We start from the raw sequence: 20,970 nt of genomic DNA, 5'->3' as shown, positions 1-20,970 counted from the left end.
CTTAAACCATACTCTAGACTGTTGTCCACTGTCCTCAGTAACTGTTCAAATTGAACTTCAGCTGAGATTGCTCTGTACATCCAGTTGTGTACTAGATGACCTGCATCTCACATAGCTCAAACTTGACATGTCTAAAATGAAAATCCTCTTCCCTCCCCAAAACGTGTGTGCTCAATCCATGTTCACCATGCAACCACATGGGTCACTCAAAAATTGAATCCACATCCCCTATCTCACTACTTTAAACATCCAAGTCCTTTGGATTCACCATTTTTCCTCAGATTTCAGAAAATTTGGACTTAAGAGATTTGAGTGGAACTGAATCTAGAAATATGCCAAGTTGATAAACTCAATCCCAGGTATTTTTTGACTAATATGCTTGGTAAAAGATTTTACTTACTGTTCAGTAAACATTGAGCCAAAAGCATAGTGTTTGAAGAATTCCACAATAGGAGTCTAGGTAGGTCTCCTGAGGTGAGCAGTGATTCATTCTAAGAAACTGGTGTTCTTGGTTTAGAAGTGAAGGAATTATTGGGGTGCCTGGGTGGCTCAGTTAAGTGTGCTTTGGGCTCAGGTCGTGACCTGGAATCCCAGGATGGAGCCCTTCATTGGGCTCCCTGCTCAATGGGGAGTCTGCTTCTCCCTCAGCCTTTCTATACTGGCCCTCTTGTGTTCTCTCTCAAAATATTTTTAAAAAGGAAGTGAAGGAATTATTAATCAGAAGCCAGATGGTGAGTTACTGGCCTGTTTTCCAGCCAATTTTAAGCTTTACATTGAGGACTGCTAAGAGAGCTCTTTAGTTAGGTAGCAGTTACAATCATTTTAAAACAAGTGCCTGGTGATGTGTGACCTCCATGCAGGTACTTGCAAGTTTGTTTTGATGATCTAAATATATTGCGACATAGAAGTCTTGGAATACACTTAATACCCTGAGAACTGGTTGAGAAAATAACAATTCTGTGAAAACAGCTACTTAGGACTACAGAATAGGGAAAAGCGTGCCTCAGTAAATCAGGAGATGTTGAAAGAACAGCTCTATGGCCTTCGTAACAGTTCTGAATTTTAAGTGATGTATGCCAAAGTAACTAATACATAAACAATTGTAATTCTTCCCACTCAGATTTTTGGGAGTTGTATTTAAGCTAATAGGTAATATTGAGAGAGCCTGTAATACAGCCAGAATACAGCATTTAAAATTTTGGGAACTGCTATTGCCTTCAATTCCTCAAACATTTAAGAATTACTTGGAAACAAACCACCTGCAGGACCTTGGAATATATAGAAACCAACTAAAGGTAGGTTAAGTAGTGCTAATGGTGCCAATGATTTCGAGAGTTAGAGGCCAACTTGTATGGATTAGGCATGTAAAGAAATGGGCCTCTCCAGTCCTTACCTCATTTCCCTTGGATTCAGAGTACTGCTGCTGTTTTACAAATGTGAGCTAAACATAAGGCAGCAGAAACCACCATGGCTGTGCATTTGCTGGATCACATCTCCTCACCTGACATCCTTAAGTGCAAATGTGTAAACTCTGGATATAAAGTGAAGAGGCCAAAGAATGTAAAAGGAGAATCCTGGCCATACCATCAGATCTCAAAACATGGTTATTTTGGATATGTGGGCTTGGTAAGTGAGTCTTTGGGCCTCAGTTCTCATATGTAAAATACTAGAGTATCTATCTCAAGAATATATACGTATGTTCCTTTGTCTCTGGAAGACATTTTCCAACCAAACCAAGACTGGCTGGCTAAGGGCATATATTTTTCACACTAGGACCTCCATTCCCACAGAGCAGGGTACACTGCTAGCCAATGGTATTAGGTCAAATGGCACTTGGAGAAATATATGTGAATCCCCAGGGGCATGCATGGCCTTTCTAAATGTGTCCTTCAACCAAAAAGTAACCATGTAGATCTAACTATACTGGAGAACCTGGCAAAGCCAAAGTTGTGTTTGTTTTTTAAGATTTTATTTATTTATTCATGGGAGATACAGAGAGAGGGGGGCAGAGACACACAGGAAGAGGGAGAAGCAGGCTCCATGCAGGGAGCCCTACATGGGACTCTATCCTGGGACTCAAGATCACGCCCTGGGCTGAAGACGGTGCTAAACCGCTGAGCCAACCGGGCATCCGAAAGCCAAAGTTTTATCTTTTGAAAGTAAGATGAATTATTTCCTTCATCCTAGGAATAGTCTATTTCACTTTTATAGCAAGTTAAACTTTTTAGAGTGAGAGAAGTAAACCCATACATTATGTTCTGTAAACTGCTTTTTTTTTCTTTACATAGAATGTATCCCAAAGAGGGTTTTTTTTTTTTAAATATTTTATTTATTTATTCATGAAAGACCCACAGAGAGAGAGAGGCAGAGACACAGGCAGGGGGAGAAGCAGGCTCCATTCAGGGAGCCTGACGAGGGACTTGATCCCAGGTCTCCAGGATCACATCCTGGGCCAAAGTCGGCGCTAAACCGCTGAGCCACCCGGGCTGCCCCCCAAAGAGGTATTGTTAATGTATTACTTGAAACTCCATGTACGTAAGAAGTAATTATAATCTGTTTTCTCTTTAGCTGTATAAAATTTATATCTTTTTAAAAAACAATATTAAACATTGTTCTGTAAATGATTTTTATCATTAATTATGTATCTGGGAGATATATCTATATCTGCACATACTTCATTTCTTTCCATGAATTTTGCATTATATGGATACACCTGAATTTAATTAAATAACCAGAATTTTTTTTGATTGAATGGATTATTTTATTTTTTCAAATTAATACTCCTACAAAATGTTTTGTTACTTCCCAAAGGAGAGTCAGCCACACGATCATTTCAATACAATATTTGAGGTTCTAGGGTTCCTTAGTATACCTGAGCTTTGGGGGCCTGTTATGATGGTAAATTCATTTGACCTCAAGGTGTAATCTTGGTGCAGAATAGAAGCAGGAGAAATTGACTCAATAGGAACAAAGCAGTTGATGAAAACAAGGGCCATCTATCCTGCCTCTAGAGGTCTTGATGTGGCATGGAAGGGAACCGGAATTAAAGTTAAAATGAAATAATTACAATTTTGAAGACCTGTGTTAAAAACAAGCATTACACTGGGTGTTATGCTATATGTTGGCAAATTGAACTCCAATAAATAATAAATAAATAAATAAAAAGCACTAAAAGATTTTCTTTTCAGCTAAAAACTTACTAAATTTCTAGAAAAGGCAACTTTTATGTAGTCATTTTCTGAAGCTGGAGAAAAAGTCATGTGAAAGCATACATGAGCACAAGAGAAGGTAAGATCATAGTCTTAGTGTCTTCATACACTGAACGGCCTCCTCTCAAGTGATGATGGGACTGACAGGATGGTTTATTGAATCATGACATTTAAAATACTTCCTTTCTATGCTCACTGCACAATCTTGCTGTAATTTGCTCTGCTAGAAGCAAAGAAGTCTGCTTTGAGGAATTATGTTTCCATTCCCTTTATCCAAGTAGAATTAAACACCTTACAAGCTATCGAAGGAAGCATAGCAATCTAAAGAGAAGGAGAGAAGACAGATCTTGGGATTCAGACTTAGGAAGAGACACACCACATAGTGACATAATGATCTACTGTCACCTATACTAATAAAGGGCATTCAGTAGGCCACTTCACCCATTACAGCTCTCTCAACTTTGCCTAAAACCAGATCAGTTGCAAACATAGCAACTTCTCAAATTTGTAAAAGAGGCCAGATAGCAAAAGGCTTGCCATTGATTTGTAGTGCAAGTTTAACACATTGAACACGCAAAGAATGTAAAACTAACAAATCTGAGAATTTTCTATGCCTTATACAGCAATTTTTGAGAAAACTTTCTCATTCTATGCCCATGCAATCAAAGCCAGGTTACCACCACCATAAGTTGAGTTTTAATGCAAACGGAAGACTCTAAATCCTCTTGTTTAGAAATTGTGAGATTTTTAGATGAGTGACTTGGTTTTCATTTGTAGAAACTGGGTAGGAGTCTGCTTAATGAAAATCTTGTTTCCCATCTCTCAGAGATCATGATCCTTTGTTTTCTGACGTCCAATATCTTGGAAACTGTGGTGAGCACCAGTACTGCTTGTCTCTGCCAGGTCTATGTCATCCTGGACTGAAATGGCCCTCTGAAGGTGGCCTTTCTTGAGAAGAAAGTAGGGGGTTCCAATGATAAGAGTTCCCAGAAGAACAGTCAATGTCACAAAAGCTGCAAACAGGTCACTTTTAGTTTGGATGCTGGAGCTTGGTGGAAAAACTTCTTCACAATGAGCTCCTGTGTAATTTTCAATGCATCTTCCCAGGCTTCAGGTCTCAACAACCTAATGCAGGGCAAATCTCATGTCCCAACTTGGAATAAGACAAAGAGAAGCCAGCATCAATTCACTTCCTACAAAACGGATGGGGAATAGTAGGTATCACATCCTTCCATTCAGGCAAAAAGACCTGTGACTGGGATCACAGTTGACATCTTAATTTTTAAATAGTTTCATTCTTGGTCAAAGGTTTAGGGTTGAGAAACAGAACCTAAGACACAGGTAGGGAAATCTGGAGTGGGATTAGATCCAGGCAGTAATCTTCTTTGCTCCTAGATAATGAGAGGAGGAAGAGCCAATCTAAATAACCAGAATTTATTTAAATAATAAAATTATTAATTAAAGAATTAGTCATTTATTTAAGAACATTTACTATGTGCAGTTATGACTTTTTCTAAGGTAGATAAAAGAGATTTCAGTTGCAAGATATCAGATATTTTCATTTTAAGATATAATCAGATTGATGGCCTCACATGACTGCCCATTTATACTCCTACCAATAGTAGAAGTACAATAACATCCATCTGATGAACAAAAAAATAAACCATTTTCTCCTATCTTCCATTGTTTATTTTCTCTTTCTGGTGCTCCTATGATTGGATGACCTTCTGGAGGTCCTGTATATCTCTTAGCTTTCTTTCCCTGTTCTTTTCATCTTTTTTCATTATACAATGTGGGATATTTCCTTGACTTTCTCATCTAGCACTTTTTATTGATTTAATTTTTCATTTTGATAATGTTGCTTTTTTTTTTTTTTTAAACTCCTCCATTCTGGAAAATTTCAAACCTACATGGGGTAGAGGGAATGGTATAATGAACCCACTCAGCTTTAAGAACTGTCAACCGATGCCAGTCTTCATTTATACTTTCACCCTCTCCTCCAAGCAACCTTCAGATTTTTTTTTACAGATTTTATTTATTTATGAGAGACAGAGAGAGCGAGAAAGAGAGGGGCAGAGACGAAGGCAGAGGGAGAAGCAGGCTCCATGCAGGGAGCCGGACGGGGCACTGGATCCAAGGTCTCCAGGATCACGCCCTGGGCTGAAGGCGGTGCTAAACCGCTGAGCCACCCGGGCTGCCCAAGATTATTTTGAAGTTAATCGCAGACATAATGATATTTTATACACACATTTTTCAGTGTCTAAATTGAAAAGATAAGGACTCATTTATTACTTTTTTTCAGTGTAATAGTGTTATGTTCATGTTGCTGTGCAACAGATTTCCAGAAGTTTCCCATCTTATAAAATAAAGTCTATACCCACTGAACAACAACTCCTATTCTCCCTTCTCCCAGCCCTTGGCAACCATCATTCTAATCTGTTTCTGTGACTTTGACTACTTTAGATACTTCATGTAAGTAGAGTCGTACAATATTTCTCTTTGTGAGTGGCATTTTTCATTTAGCGTAATGTCCCTAACCTCCATCCTTGTGCCATGACAAGATTTCTTTCTTTTTAAAGGCCGAATAATATTTCACTGCATGTATATACCACATATATTCATTATTTATTCATGTATCCCTCAGTGAATATTTGGGTGGCTTCTACTTCTTGACTATTGTGAACAATGCTTCAGTGAACCCAAGAGTACTAATATCTCTCCAAGACTCGGCTTTAATTCTTTTGGGTAAATACCCAGAAGTGGGATTGCTGGATAATATGGCATAACTGTATTTTTAATTTTTTGAGAAACCTCCGTAACATTTTCCATAGTGGCTGGACCCTTTTACATTCCCACAAGGATTCCATTGTCTCCATATCCTCAACAACACATCTTCTAGGAGTTTTGTTTTTTTGATAGTAGCCATCCTAATAGGTGTGAGGTGGTATCACATTGTGTTTTGATTTGTGTTTCTCTAATGATTAGTGAAGTTGAGCATCTTTTTTTAAAAATACTTGTTAGCCATTTCTATATCTTTTTTGGAGAAATGTATATGTAAGTTCTTTGTCCATTTTTCCTTCAGGTTATTTTTGTTCTTGCTGGATTGTAGGTGTTCTTTCTATAGTCTGTATATTTAACTCATTATTAGATATGTGATTTGCAAATATTTTCTCCCATTCTGTAGGTTACCTTTTCACTATTTATTGTTTCCTATGATGCGCAGGCTTTTAAAAGTTTGATATCGTCCTATTTGTCTATTTTTGCTTTTGTTACCTATGCTTTTGGTGTCATATCCAAGAAATCATTGGCAAATCACGTTATGAAGCTTTTCATTGGTATTTTCTTCTGGGAGTTTTGTTGTTTAGGCATTAGTTTAAGTCTTTAACCCATTAATTTTGAGTTAATTGTTGTATATTGCTATTTTTTATGTGGCTTCATTCTTTTGCATATAGATATCCAGTTTTTCCATCACTGTTAAAGAGACTGTTTCTCCCCCACTGAGTGGTCTTGGCACCCTGATTGAAAAACATTTGGGTCGAGGCATCTTTGCATTCCAGGAAAAAAAAAAATCCTGTTTGGTCATGATGTATAATCCTTTTAAGTGCTGATGAATTCAGCTTGCTAGTATTTTGTTGAGGATTTTTGCATCAATATTTATCAGGGATATTGGTCTCTAGTTTTCTTTTTTTATTGACCTGTAATAAAAAAATTTCAGTTTTTATTGACCTGTAACTTAATAGTTTCAGGTGTACGAGGTAATAATTCAATATTTGTATAGAGTCTGCAGTTTTCTTGTGGTGTCTTTAGCTTTGGTATTGGAGTGATGTTGTTGTCACAGAAGAAGTCTGGATGTGTTCCCTTCTCTTCCATTTTTTAGAGGAGTTTGAGGAGGAGTGGTATTAATTCTTCTTTAAGTGTTTGGTAGCATTCCCCAGTGAAGCCATCTGATCCTGGGCTTTTCTTTGTTGGCAGGTTTTGAATTACAGATTCAATCTCCTTACTAGTCTATTCAAATTTTTTGTTTCTTCATTATTCAGTCTTAGTAGGTTGTATGTTTCTAGGAATTGATCCATTTCCTATGGGTTATTCAATTTTTGGGCATATAAGCGTTTGTAGTATTCTCTTATAATCCTTTTCATCTCTGTGGCATTAGTTGCAATGTCCCATATTTCAAATCTGATTTTAGTTATTTAAGAAGTCTCTCTTTTTTTCAAGGCAATCTAGCTAAGGGTTTTTAATTTTGTTGATCTTTTCAACAATCCAACTCTTAGTTTTACTTATATCCCTATTGGGCTTTTTTCTATTCTTTATCTTGTTTATGCTCTAATCTTTAGTGTTATCTTCTTCATGCTAACTTTGAGTTTCTTCTTTCTCTAATTGATGTAAAGTTAGATTTTGATTTGAGACTTTCTTCTTTCTTAATGTAAGCATTTACACCTATAGTCTTCCCTATTGATACTGCGTTCTCTTCATCTTATAAATGTTGGCTTATTGTTTTCCAATCTTATTTATTTCACAATATTTTCTAATTTCCCTCGTAATTCCTTGACCAAAGAATTTGGCCAAATTGTTTTTTCTGAATTCCAGAAAGTTGTTGAACTCACAAGTCTGTTTCCGTTTTCTATTTTGTTATTTATTTATTCCTCTATGATAATTTCAGTGAGGTTGCTAGGCAGAGAGATGAAGCAACTATGTTTGCTCAGTCTGCAATATTGAGCTGAAATTTAACTGATTCTTAAGTTTCTTGAGCATCTATTTTCTAAAGACAATCCATCTAGGACAACTTCTCATTAAGAAGAAGGGTAGAGTAACATTGTGCTTAAGGATAGGGCATTGTGAACCAGACCATCTGGATTCCAAATTTGGCCATGCTCTTTTCTAGCTGAGACTTTGATTATGTTACTTATACTCTTGTATCTTAGTTTTCTCATCAGTCAAATGAGAATAATAATAAAAAATTCCTCGTTGAGTTATTGGAGGGTGAAATGAGTTAATATTTTTAATGTGCTCAGGTTAGTTTTTGGCATAGAGTAAGAGCTATTTCAATATTTGGAAATTAATACATTTGAATTTCAGAAATGCAATGTATCTGAGAATATAGCCCCTTGAATTTGTTTCACTCATACCTGGTACAGAGTACCCTGAATACAACATTTAAAAACAATTCTGCTTAGAAATCAGCTAGAATTCAGTGGTGACAGCTTTCATGGTTTAAGTAGGTAGTTAATAAAAATGTGTGAGTTTGAATGACTGACAAGATAAACAGGCATCATAGTCACAACTGAAATGAATTCACAAAAGGTCCAACTAACAGAAGCAAGAGGCACAACTGGCAAAGGAAATACTCAAGGAAACAGATTCCAAACATTCGTTTCCTTCCAAAAGACCATAATAAAATAACAAAAAATATAGTTCTACAAAATTGCGGTATATTTTTTAGAACTTTTGACATGGTTTGCCCATAAGCATTTGACAGGTGTTTTTAATCATATCAGATTCATTATTTGTTCACTTACAATTCGGTACATGGTACATTATCAAGTCTAAAGTGTTTTCATTTCTAAAAGAGTCAACACTGTGGGTTTAAATCTTTTCCAAAGACAAATCCCATTAAACTTTGCTTTAAAGAAAATGAGGGACGACCCACAAGAGCAAGAAGTAGTTTGTCTTGTAAAACTGAGGAAAGAGAAATGAACCAGTATCCTGAAACCTGATTCATCACAATTCAGTCAAGTGGTGCCACAGTGCCAGAAAATAAGGTTGACACATGTTCCTTAAAGATTCTTCTTTTTGTTTTTCTTTTGAAATAATCTCAAACTTACATAAAAGCTGCAAGAACAGTACAAAGAACATTTTGTCAACCATGTGGGTAAAAGTTGTCAACCTGACACCCCATCACCCCCCAAACACTTCAATATATTATTTCCCGTGTGAAAATGCCTTCTCCAACACAACCATAATACAACCATCAAAATGAGGATATTCACACTGATATGATGATAGTTCCATCTAAGCCTCACATCTCATTCAAGTTTTGCTAATTGTCCTATTATTACCCTTTAGAACACAAGGGTCCAGATAAGAATCAGGCATCCCATTGAGTTAATAGATCTTGTTAGTTTCATTTAGCTCTCAATTCTTTCTTGGTGTTCCCTTGACCTTCGCGACCTTGACCCTTCTGAAAGTTATAGGCACTGACATTAGGATATCTTCCTTAACCCAGCTCAGACTGCAGCACCTCATTCAGGGCTGACTCCTACAAGTGTGCCCACCTCCGCTGAGACCCTCCCTCTTTGGCTGGTTGCCCACTGGAGTGATACCATCTCACCTGCTCAGGCTTCCACACCCTTGCACTTGGCCCCCCCACCCACCCATGCAGGCACCCCTCTCACTGAGGAACCTGCACTTGGAAGTCCCTCTATAGACACCTACTTCCCCCTGCTCAGGTCCTGATACCATTGCAGCTTCCCACTCCCTAGGTGGGTGGTTTCACACAAAGGCTGAATTGCTCAGGGAGAGATAGATAATGGGAAAAAGAAGAGGACAAGCTTTCGACAGTGTTAAGAAACATGTCTTAGGATCTGTCTAAACATGAATTGTAGCAGACAAAAGTCTGAACCAGTTGACAAACTGAAGTCATTTTTCTACAAATTTTAAACAAAAAATCTTTTAGCTTATACCACGAATCCCAAAGGCATATTTTGAGGTATTAAAATGGGTGGTCACATTTGACTATGATTATTTTTAAAACATGCACAGAGAATTCACTGTATTAAACATTTTATGTGTATATACAAAAATGATATTCAATCTACTTTGCTCAAACTAAAAAATGAAATCAATAAAAATTATTGTATAAAACATTTAAATTAATAAGATATTATTATAAAATGTGGGTTCCTGTTTTATGTTAGTGTTCTCTAGGGAAACAGAACCAATAACATATGTATATGAAATTTATTGAAATATATGAAATTTACTGTTAGGAATTGAGTCATGTGATTATGAATGCTGAGAAGTCCCAAGATCTGCAGGGTGAGTCAGCAAACAGAGATCCGGGAGAGCCAGTGATTTAGTTCCAGTCTCAGTCTAAAGGCCTGAGAAGCAGGAGAATGAATGGTGTAGTTCTAGTCTCTAGGCCAATAGGCTCGAAGATAGATCAGGAAGAGGCAAGGTTTCAGTTCACGTCTGAAGGTAGGAAAAAGTCAATGTCCCATCTCAAAAGTAGTCAGACAAGAGGAGGCCCCTCTCACTCCCAGGAAGGTCAGCATTTTTGTTATATTTGGGCATTCAACTGATTGGATAAGGCTCACGTATATTGGGGTGGGGGGCAATCTGCTTTACTCAGGGTACTGATTTAAATGTCAATCTCATCCAAAAACAACTTTGCAGAAGCACCCAGAATAATATTAAGCCAAATATCTGGGCTTCTCATGGTCTAGTCAACATATAAAATTAGCCATCACCTCGGTGGCTCAGTCTCACTCTTGATTTTGGCTGGATCCTGATCAGTGTTGGGCTCCATCCACACTGGGCATGGAGCCTGCTTGGGATTTTCTCTCTCTCCTTCTGCTCCTCCCACTTCCCTCTCTTAAAAAGAAAAACAAATTTTTAACCATCACAAATGGCAGGCTGAATCTTTCTACAGGAAACCTTCTTTCCTACGGGAAACTGCTAGTCCATCCATGCCACCATCACTTCTTTTTTCTCTTGCACCTCTAACAGAAAATTTAACATCTTAACTAGTTTTAAGTGTACAGTTCAGTAGTGTCAAATATACTCACGTTGTGGTGAAGCAGATCTTCAGAACTTTCTCGTTTTGCAAAACTGCAATTCTATACTCATTAAACAACTACTCCCCTTTCCCCTGCCCCCTAGCCTCTCCATCACCATGCTACTTTCTGTTTTTCAGAGTTTGACTTATGTTGGATACCTCACAGTAGTGGAATCATAATAGTACTTGTCATTTTTGACTGGCATATGTCACTTAACACAATGTCCTCAAGGTTCACCCATGTTGTATTATTTGACAAGATTTTCTTTCTTTTTAAGACTGAATAATATTCCACTGCATAGCTACCACATTTTCTTTATCTGTTTATCTATTAATGGACATTTAGGTTATTTGCACTTCTTGGCTACTGTGAATTAGTGCTGCAATGATCATGTTTGTTCAAGACCCTACTTTCAATTCTTTGGGGTAAATTTCTAGAAGTGGGATTGCTGGATCTTGTGGTCCACCATCACTTCTTACCTGAGCTATTGCAATAGCCTCCTGACTGGTCTCCCTACTCTCTCTTGTCCTAAGCCCCAGGATCATCTTATTTTTTTTCCTTAGGTGCTAAAATTATCTTTCCAATATTTGAATCAGGTCGTGTCATTTTTTTCTATTTAAACTTCTCCAATTGAGATAGCTAGTTTCTGCTTGGGATGTTCAGAGCTAGAAGAAGAGCCACTCCCAACCTTATAACAATAACATAGGAAAAAACCTCAAGTTCATGACTTTAATTGAACTCATCATGCTGCTGATGTCTTAAGGCAACCAGATGTGAGAGACAAGATGCAAGCATTTGCTTCTCTGGGGCAGATGCAGCTGCTAAGAAGAATCAAACATTTTTTATCCTTTGTACTTTATACATTTCAGAAAATCTCAACTGGGGAATATTACATTCTGAAAAATAATTTTACAGATAATTAAAGTATAATGCTTTAATTTCTAAAGCTTTTATTTCATCCATTTGCAATGAAATCTTTCTAAAATGTGCTCTACTTTACCATGCTCTATAAAATAGAATCTACATACCAATTATTGGGCTTTATTGGCTAGAGGATCACTCTGAACTGCAGGTGTTATACCATGCTAGAAGACCATCATGTCCTCAAGGGCCATTACCCATGAGAGGCCCTGAAGTTCATTTAAAGAGATACTCCTCTAGCTGATCTTCTGTTGCTTCAGGAAAGCCCTTTAAGGCTGTCCTTTTCAGTGGCATAATGCCTAGGGGATAACCTTCCCTTTGGAAAGACCAAGGCAAAGTTCCAATTACCTTATCTCTCAGATGAAAAGTACCAGTAGACCAAGTAGGAGTGGTGTGGACTGGAACCCATCTAGGTCCCTTGTCAGTCTTGTACCCATATGATTATACTCACTTGCCCTTCCAAGGCTTTGAGAACATATCTGAGGAGCAACACACCCACTAAACTTAAGAGAGTGTGCAGCTTATCCAGATCTAGCTGTAATGCTTTCCTAGAATTCTGTGTGGTACTGTATCACAAGTTCTTACTTAACAAAGAGCTCCTTGCTAAGGATCTTTGGATCACCAGAAATCTGTGAGTGAACTCCAATAAATTCACTTTGAAATCATAGATAAAATTTTGTATGTACTTATGCCTGACTTTTCTGGGAAGAAGTTCCAATATTTTGTCAGATTCTCAGAGGAAATGAAATGGGCTAAGAAGTTACCCCTCTAACTCTTAAGAAAAAGAAGTGATTAAGTGAGTTACATTAGTCTTTTAGACAGGCTCAATCTGAGCTAAACATCAGGTGTAAACAAATTTAAGTGCAACAGTTACCTCTATGGGGTTAGCTTCTGAGGCATATATAAGCGTATATCACATTTAAGTCATAAGGTTCCCCACACAGCATCCTGCACCTTTCTTTTCTTCACTAATATACCATGGACAACTTTTTAGGCATTTTATTTTTGTGTTTATGAAACTATGCTAATCTTTTTAAGGATTACATGGGATTCTGCTGTATGACTATACCACAATTTATTTTTTTGGCACCCCCTTGATAGATATCTAGATTTTTTATTATAGTTTTGTTGTTCTTGTCATGTGAACAATGCAGCACTGCATATCTTTGTATTTTTTGGCTTTGCATAATGTATGGCAATGCCTTTTTGCTCATTCCCTTCTGACGCAAGGCATAATTATCTTTTGGCCGTTTTCCAGAACGATAGGTGAAAACTGTGTCTTGTACTTTTGCTTTCTATTTTTTCCCTTAAAGATTTCCATGTATAGATGGAGTATTTGTATTTATTTTTCCATGAACTGTATGTTTCCATTTGCTTCAATAAATATATCTTTATAAGTATTATATATATTTTTAAATTATTTAAGACCTTTATTAATGGGTGCTTGCCGTTTGTTGACTTTTTTGAAAAAATCAAGTTGTAAACTTTTATTACAAATTAAAAATGAGGTTCTTAAAAATCTCAACTTGACCAGATATGAAACAATTTAAAAACCTTTAAAGGTGTATTGAGAAAAACCAGGCTAAAAACAAGCAAACAAACAAAAAAACACGTTTATCATTACCAAAAAGAGACGTCTATAGGTAAAAATAATAAAAACCCCATGCTGCATAGATAATGCAGATAGTTCTACTTATCTGGTCAATGGGCAAAAAGCAAGCTCTGAAGGTCTTCAGCTCCAATCTTTTGTTCATTTCTTATTGCTGGCATTTCATCTTCATTTCTTCGTGTTGGATGACTAAACCGGACGATGGTAGAGGTGGTAAGCCGCATTTACTGGATCCCGCCCTGCTGGGCCTCCTCAGCTGGGGGATCGGCTGCTTCTTCGGTCTCTGCCTCCTGGCGGTTTAGGGTGTTCTGGGCGTCTGCGTTGGCAATTGAAGTTGCGGCGGTACCGACGTTGAGGCGGCCGCTGACCTTGGGTCTCCTCTCGTTGATTTTCCTTATCTTCCTCGTTGCCATCCTCTCCAGGCTGTCTCGGCGAGGAGGACCCCTACAGAATCGTGGTTAACCTCGATACATAGCCTGTCTCCCTACCCTGGGCTGAAGGCAGTGCTAAACCGCTGAGCCACCTGGGCTGCCCTCCCTGCAAGTTTTTGACAGTTGTAATATTTATTTTAATATGTCACTTGATTCTTTGAGAGTATAGTAAGAGTGTGGTTCCATATGAAGAAGACAGCCAAGCTCTATTAATGAAGGCAATGCTTGGTAGGTCATATGTTTTTCTGTGAATTTCAATATGGTTTTGATAAATCATGGTTTCAATTCAATGAGTATTTGTTTTATTATCTGCACAGCTCTAAGCTAGATGTTTTACCTAACTCACTTGGAGTTTGCCAAGGACCCATTAGCAATGTGAAATATAAGTAGGAACATATTATATTAAGGGCCTGGAGGTGAGGCCAAGAAGTGCCAAGGAGGAGGAAAAAAATAGGTGAAACAGTATTCCAGGAAGAAGGACCAGCTCACCAGTGAGAAAGAGCATGGCATGTGAAAGGGACTGAAAGAAGTTGGGAGTGGATGAAATATCTAGCCTGGGATTCCTGTTAGAAGAGAGATAGGGCTGGAGATGTAAGACATGTCAGGTTATTCAGGGGCTTCATTCTATGCTAAAGAATATAGACTACCTTCAAAGAAAGAAGAGAACATTAGAGAATTCTGGCCAGGGGAGTAAGATGATGAGATACAGTATTAAAAATGGATTGGAGGAGAGGGAGAAACCTAAAGGCTGGAAGACCATTTTAACAACCCAGATGAGACATGATTGCAACTTTAACTAAAATAGTAGAAACTGGAATGGAGAGAGTTCTATCATGTGAGATGTTTTCAGAAGGAAGAATCTACCATATTTGTAAATAGATTGAATAGGATAAAGAAAGTGAAGAGTGATGTGATGTCTTTGAGCATTGAAGAGCTGATAGAGCATTTACAAAGAATAGTAGAGAAGGTTTTGAGTGCTGCATTGACATATTTGAGGTGGCCATACATCATCCACATGCAGACACTTGATAGATAGCCGGATAAAATGGATCTGAAGATTAGGAGAGAAATCTGGAATAGAGATCAGATGTGGGAGCCTCAGCACAAAGATAAGTACAGACATAGAGACTGATGAGATGGCACAGAGGGCACATGTCAAGTGAGATAAGATGAAGTGTGTGGAACCCTGGAGATCACAAATCCTTGTCAAGAAAACCAAGGGACTGTGAAATAAGAGAAGCCAAGAAAACATTGCAAAAATGATAGAGATATCAACCAGGTTAAATAAGATACAAGTCAAATAAGATACAAGTCAGATAAGATGAGTCTATTAGTTTTAGCAGAAACTTACACAATGATGGCTTCAAAAAGATGTGAGGGAGATGGAGGGGGCATGCTGAGGAGTGGGAGGAGGATGAGAAAATGGAGGCAGTGAGCACAAACAAATACTTCTGGAAAAGTTTGGCTGTAATGGAGGTAAGAGAGAAAGGGCTGGAGGCCAGCAGCATGTGGTTGAGCAGACTTTGTGTTCTCCAGATGAACTTAAGGTGTGTTTAAAGGCTGATGGGAAAAGAGGCAAGAATTGAACACATAAGAGAAGTCGGTGGCAAGTGAAGGAAAAAGTGGTGAAGAATGACATCATCGTGGGAGGAGATAGTGGGATTCCTGAGAAGGCTGAAGGGAAGGAATCCAGAGACAGGTAGAGAAATTAGCTTGAAGAAGAGGAGGGACACCTTACCCTTTTCTTTTGTAACTAGAAAGAAAGAGCTAAGGACAAGCCCTTTTGGTAAGTAAGTGCATTTGTTTGGTACCTGAAGTTCAGTAATTACTCATATGTCAATTCCTAGTGTCTCTGTGAATAAAAGAAAGAGTCATGCCCCTCCTCCCATTCACTAGTGCTCTCTCTCAAATAAATAAATAAGTCTTAAAAAATAACTATGATGAATATGTTAAATGCTGTAATGGAAAAAGTAGATATATGGCATGCATGAACAATGAATGGGTAATGTAAAGAGAGAAAAACTCTAAAGAAAAATCAAAAGCAGTTGCCAAAAGTCAAAAGCCCAGTAACATAAATAAAGAATGTCTTTGATAGGCTCATCAGTGGACTAGCACAGCTCAGGGAAGAATTAGTGACGTTGCAGGTAGGTCAATAGATAGTTCTCAAGCTGAAATTCAATGAGAAAAAAAGGAGAAAAGAATGAAAAATAGAGCAGAACATCCAAGAACCATGGGGAAATTATAAAAGGTGTAACATGCATAACTGGACTATCAGAGACAAAATAAAAAAGAGAATGGAGCAGTAGAAATATTTGAAGGAATGTCTGATAATTTTCCAAAATTATTGACAGATATCAAACCACAAATCCAAGAATTTCAGAAGGCACTGTGTCGGCTTAAATACCAAGAAATCTACAGGTAGGCATATCATATTCAAACTGCAGAAAACCAAAAACAAAGAGAAATCTGAAAGATATCAGAGTGAGAGTAAACATTTTGGCTCTAGGGGAATAAGGATAAGAATGACGGTTGATGGGATGCTCGGGGAGCTCAGAGGTTAAATGTCTTTGACTCAGATCAGGATCCCAGGGTCCTGGGATCGAACCCCTCATCAGGCTCCATGCTCAGCAGGGAGTCTGCTTCTTCCTCTTCTTCTCCTCCTCCCTCTGCTCATGCTCTGTCTCAAGCACTCTCTCTCTCTCTCAAATAAATAAATAAAATCTTAAAAAAAAAAAAAAGAATGACAGTTGACTTCTCAGAAACCATGCAAGAAGAGAGTGGAGGGAAATCTTTAAAGTGTTGAGGATTGAATTTGACATCTAGAATATGCCAGAATTCTATAGCTAGCAAAGTTAGCTTTCAAAAATGAAGGAGGGGCACCTGGGTGGCTCGGTGGTTGAGCGTCTGCTTTGGGCTCAGGTCCTGATTCCAGTTCTTGGGATCAAGTCCCACATCAGGTTCCCTCTGCCTGTGTCTCTGCCTCTCTCTGTGTCTCTCATGAATAAATAAATAAAATCTTTAAAAAATGAAGGAGAAATAAAGACTTTTGAAGACAAACAAAAACTGAGGAACTTATTGCTAATAGACTTACCCTGCAAGGTTAGAGGAAAGCCTTCAGGAAGAAGGAAAATTATCTAAGTCAGAAATTGAGATCTACAAAAGAAAGGAAAAATATTATAAAAGGTATAAATAAAGATAAATTGATTCTTCACTTTTTCTTATTTTTAACTCGTCTAAAAGAGAATTGTTTAAAGGAGTTATTTTTTTAGGATTTTTATTTATTTATGAGACACACACACACACACACAGAGGCAGAGACATAGGCAGAAGGAGAAGCAGGTTCCATGCAGGAAGCTGGATGTGGGACTTGATCCTGGGACTTCGGGATCACGCCCTGAGCCAAAGACAGACATTCAACCACTGATCCACCCAGATGTCCCTGTTTAAAGGAGTTAGAACAACAATGTCCCTGTTTAAAGGAGTTAGTTTATAGCATATGGATAAGTAAGATGTCACAGGACTTGGAATATTCTAGTATAAGGTAACTGCTTTCTACATGAGGAGATATAGTATTATTTGAGGGTGGACTTAGAGTAGTTGCAAGGTATACTGCAAAGTCTAGGATAACTACTAAAATGTGTTTAAAAGAAGTATAAATGATATAAGAGAGGAGACAGAAAATGGGATCAAATAAAATGCTCAGTTAAAACCACAGAAGGTAGAGAAAGAAGAGGAAAGAAAGTACAAATTCAGTAAATAGAAACATTTGTAAAGATGAGAGATTTTCACTAAGCTATACTGACAATGTATTTAAATGAGAGTGGCCTAAACATATCAGTTAAGAACCAGAGATTGTCAGATTAGATTTTAAAAATAGATCCAACTCAGTTTAAAAATTAAGACTCAATGTATTAAACTCATGTTTTCTAGCTTCACTAAACTCTGTGTTTTAACATCTGTTCTATGTGTCTTTTTCTAGATATATCTGCTTGACATGTCTTTTTCTAGGCGACTCAATAATATACCTTAGTCACCTTTCCTTGACTTCCAGCCTTCCTCATTGCCCTCCCTTCAGTGGAGTGTGCTTCTCAGATACAAGCCAATCAATCCAGAGTCCATGCTCCCAACCACCTCTCCCATCTGACTCTCACACTGAGTCATTATCCCCTTGCTCTACCTACCAGGACCAGGTGTCCTTATACCCTGGAGCCCACTGAAATTATTCAAACAAGCCAATCCTGAGCCTGCTTGTCCCCCCTTGCTGTTTTCATCCTGAAGAAGGCACAATAAAGACTCTTGCCAGGGGTTCTCCTCTTTCTCTGCCTCTTGACTGGCCCTGATGTTTCCCTGTGTGGCCCCTTGCAGCATGGTGTGTCCTCTCCTCTTAGGAATGGTAATAAACTATCTTTGTAATAGTAATCATCTACTGATTACTGATCTTACTTTACCTCAGGTTTTCTATCAGTACATTATACTTTGATACACTTAGATACATAAAAAGTAAAAAGATGGAGAAAGGTATATCATGATAACACTAATTTTAAGGGATTATATAAATTTCGGACAAATCGTAGCTATTGTGAGATATGAGGACATTTTTTATAAGCCACTGCACAAGTGCCACAATGTAGTGAGCTTTCTATAAACCCTTGTAAAAAAAAAAATCCTTCATAATTTAAGGTTCCTGTCTTCCAGCATAAGGCATTAGGCTGAAGAAGATAACGTGATTCTATTTTGCATTTGTATCTGATGTATGTGCCATGCATTAAAGTGTTAAAAGTGAATGAAGATGGAGACATTTTGTGGGCTTTCTTGGATACTGACGGGCTCTGGAGGACTAATGATGAGAAAGAAGAATGACTGGAGATAGGTGGCACCCAAAGTGAATGACCTGCTGGCTGGACAGGAACATATTTACTTTCACATTGAAATAGCTGGTGAAACAGTTCCCACCTCACCACCTCCATGAGCAATGATGCAGATATAGAAGCAGGAGAGGGCTCAGCACTCTCTTTACTGTGGTGAATTATTTGCCCTAAAATGCTATTTGACATCAGGCAGGGCTTTGGGCCAGGTTGGAAGCTACAGATAGAGGGAAGTTTTGTCTTAGAAGCTGGATAGAGGGCAGTTTTACGTGCTAGAACCCAGAGGTTCCCAATCCTTTATAGAAGGTCTGTGTCCTCTGGACCTGTCTACAAATAATCATGACATTATTTACCCATTCTAGGGAGAGTAAGAAGCCAAACATTTTACATAGTGAGCTGTCATAAATAAGATTATTTATGTTATGGACAGGGACACCAGCTTTTGTAGTTAATTATTATTACCATTAAACATGATTATTAACCAGTGTCCTAACTCCTTACTCCTTTTCCCTCACATTTGAATACCCTCAACCCTCTCGGATCTCTCTTTTCTTGACTTGCTTAGCTTTCTATGCCTCTCTCTTTGAGTGAGAGTGACTAGCTTGTCTACTCTTGGACACTGCTTTTGTTTATTTTGTAATTATCCTGAAAAAAAAACTTAACCTTCCTTGAGTTGGGTCTAAGAATTCTATCATTCATCAGTGAGTCCTACTGAATTAATTTGGCCAACACATAGCAGAGCATCAGAGCATGCCTGCTCTGAAAATCTGTGAACCGTTACACGTGTATAAACCCTTAGGATTTTTCATTCTTTTCTTACTCTTCTACTGTTACTTTTCTTTAAAAGATCCCTTTTCTTTTCATTCCTACGTCAACTTCTCCCTTCTCATAAAAAGTGGGAAAAAAGTTTATAATTTAGTTTAGGGTTTTTTGTTTTTTTTTTCATAAGACCATGGGTATAAAGCACTTAATATGGTACCTGCCATCGAGTGGATGGACAGGAAACACTGACTTTCCTGCCCTTCTCTAGGGGAGATTAAAGCAAACACACAAACACCTTCTTGCTTTCTGGCTTTCTTTTTTGATGCCTTCTTGGAAGAAGGTGCATCTGTAAGAATCCAAACAATATGATTTTATTCTGGGACCCTTCTGTTTCCTTCCTCTAAGGCCTTGATGTGGTTCCTAAACCCCTGCCCCCCAGGTTGAACCCATCTCAGCCCAGGGGTGTTTTTCTCTTTTTGAGAACCCAGCCAGGAGCCCTGAGTATGGGGCTGGACCCTGGCTGAGTCTGATGGAGTGCTCTCCTTCAGATGGCATCACTCTCTTCTCCTTAGCCCCCAATGGCCCCTAGTAGACTGAGTCCTCAGGACAAATTTTCCTTCTACTCCATTGGTCCAGGATAAGTCTTTTTAAAAGTGCATTCTTTGAAGAAAATTCAAGTTGATGTGGGATTTGGGGGAAAACAAATAAGCCCAATTTTATGTGGTGGGATTTTATTCCCTCCCCCACCATCCACACACCACAATCTAAACAGTCAAGACTCTTCTTTCTCTCCTCACACATGGCTGGAAAGGGAGACCTTTGAAAGGCAGAGGGAAGAGTCATCCAAGTTATGCTATGATAGTCCTAGAAAGACTTCTATTTGCTTCCTTCTGACGAAAATGCAAGACCCCTGTGTACATTAATGGTACACAGGAAGGCTCCATTACTGACCTTGCAAGATGGTCAGCATGCAGTGTGATTGGAGGACTTTTGCAGCCACACAGCCACGTGGAGTTGCCAGAACTCCAGTGACCACTGAGGGCAACAGGGAGCTAAGGTTGGACAGGTAATTCCTCTTCTAAAAACAAAGCAAAAAAGTCTTTGTGCCACATGATTTCCTTTGTATGAGATTGTAGAAAAAGTGAAACTGTCTTGACAGAAAGTAGATTAGCAGTTGCCTGGGGCAGGGGTGGATGCAAAGGTGCAAAGGAACATGAGAGAACTTTCTTAGATAATACAAACGTTCTACATCTTGATTGTGATGGTGGTTAGATGACATGGCAACGGTCATTGAATTGTGCATTTAAAATTACACTGCAATAAGTAGCTACTTAAAAAAAGGGATGCCTGGGTGGCTCGGTCAGTTAAGCGTCTGCCTTCAGCTCAGGTCATGATCCC

At 38.3% G+C, this 20,970-nt stretch overlaps 1 protein-coding gene and 1 long non-coding RNA gene across 2 annotated transcripts; both read right to left on the bottom strand.

Annotated features, from left to right (window-relative positions):
* Positions 1-3,655: 3,655 nt before the first annotated feature.
* On the bottom strand, positions 3,656-12,199 carry NRG4 (neuregulin 4). The gene is made up of 2 exons (XM_038579848.1): positions 12,138-12,199; positions 3,656-4,317 (listed from the first exon to the last, which is right to left on the bottom strand). The coding sequence occupies exons 1-2, from the start codon at positions 12,197-12,199 to the stop codon at positions 4,032-4,034; spliced, it is 348 nt and encodes a 115-aa protein (XP_038435776.1). The 3' UTR covers positions 3,656-4,031.
* A 1,309-nt stretch (positions 12,200-13,508) lies between these two features.
* Positions 13,509-20,755, bottom strand: LOC111093247. Its single transcript, XR_005380967.1, has 3 exons — positions 20,524-20,755; positions 17,037-17,098; positions 13,509-13,958 (listed from the first exon to the last, which is right to left on the bottom strand). It is a non-coding gene; the product is annotated as an uncharacterized LOC111093247 (long non-coding RNA).
* Between the last annotated feature and the right edge of the window lie 215 nt (positions 20,756-20,970).

This window comes from Canis lupus, chromosome 29 (genome assembly GCF_011100685.1).
Source record: "Canis lupus familiaris isolate Mischka breed German Shepherd chromosome 29, alternate assembly UU_Cfam_GSD_1.0, whole genome shotgun sequence".
Taxonomy (NCBI): Eukaryota; Metazoa; Chordata; class Mammalia; order Carnivora; family Canidae; genus Canis; species Canis lupus.
This window is presented reverse-complemented; position numbering and strand designations above follow the sequence as displayed.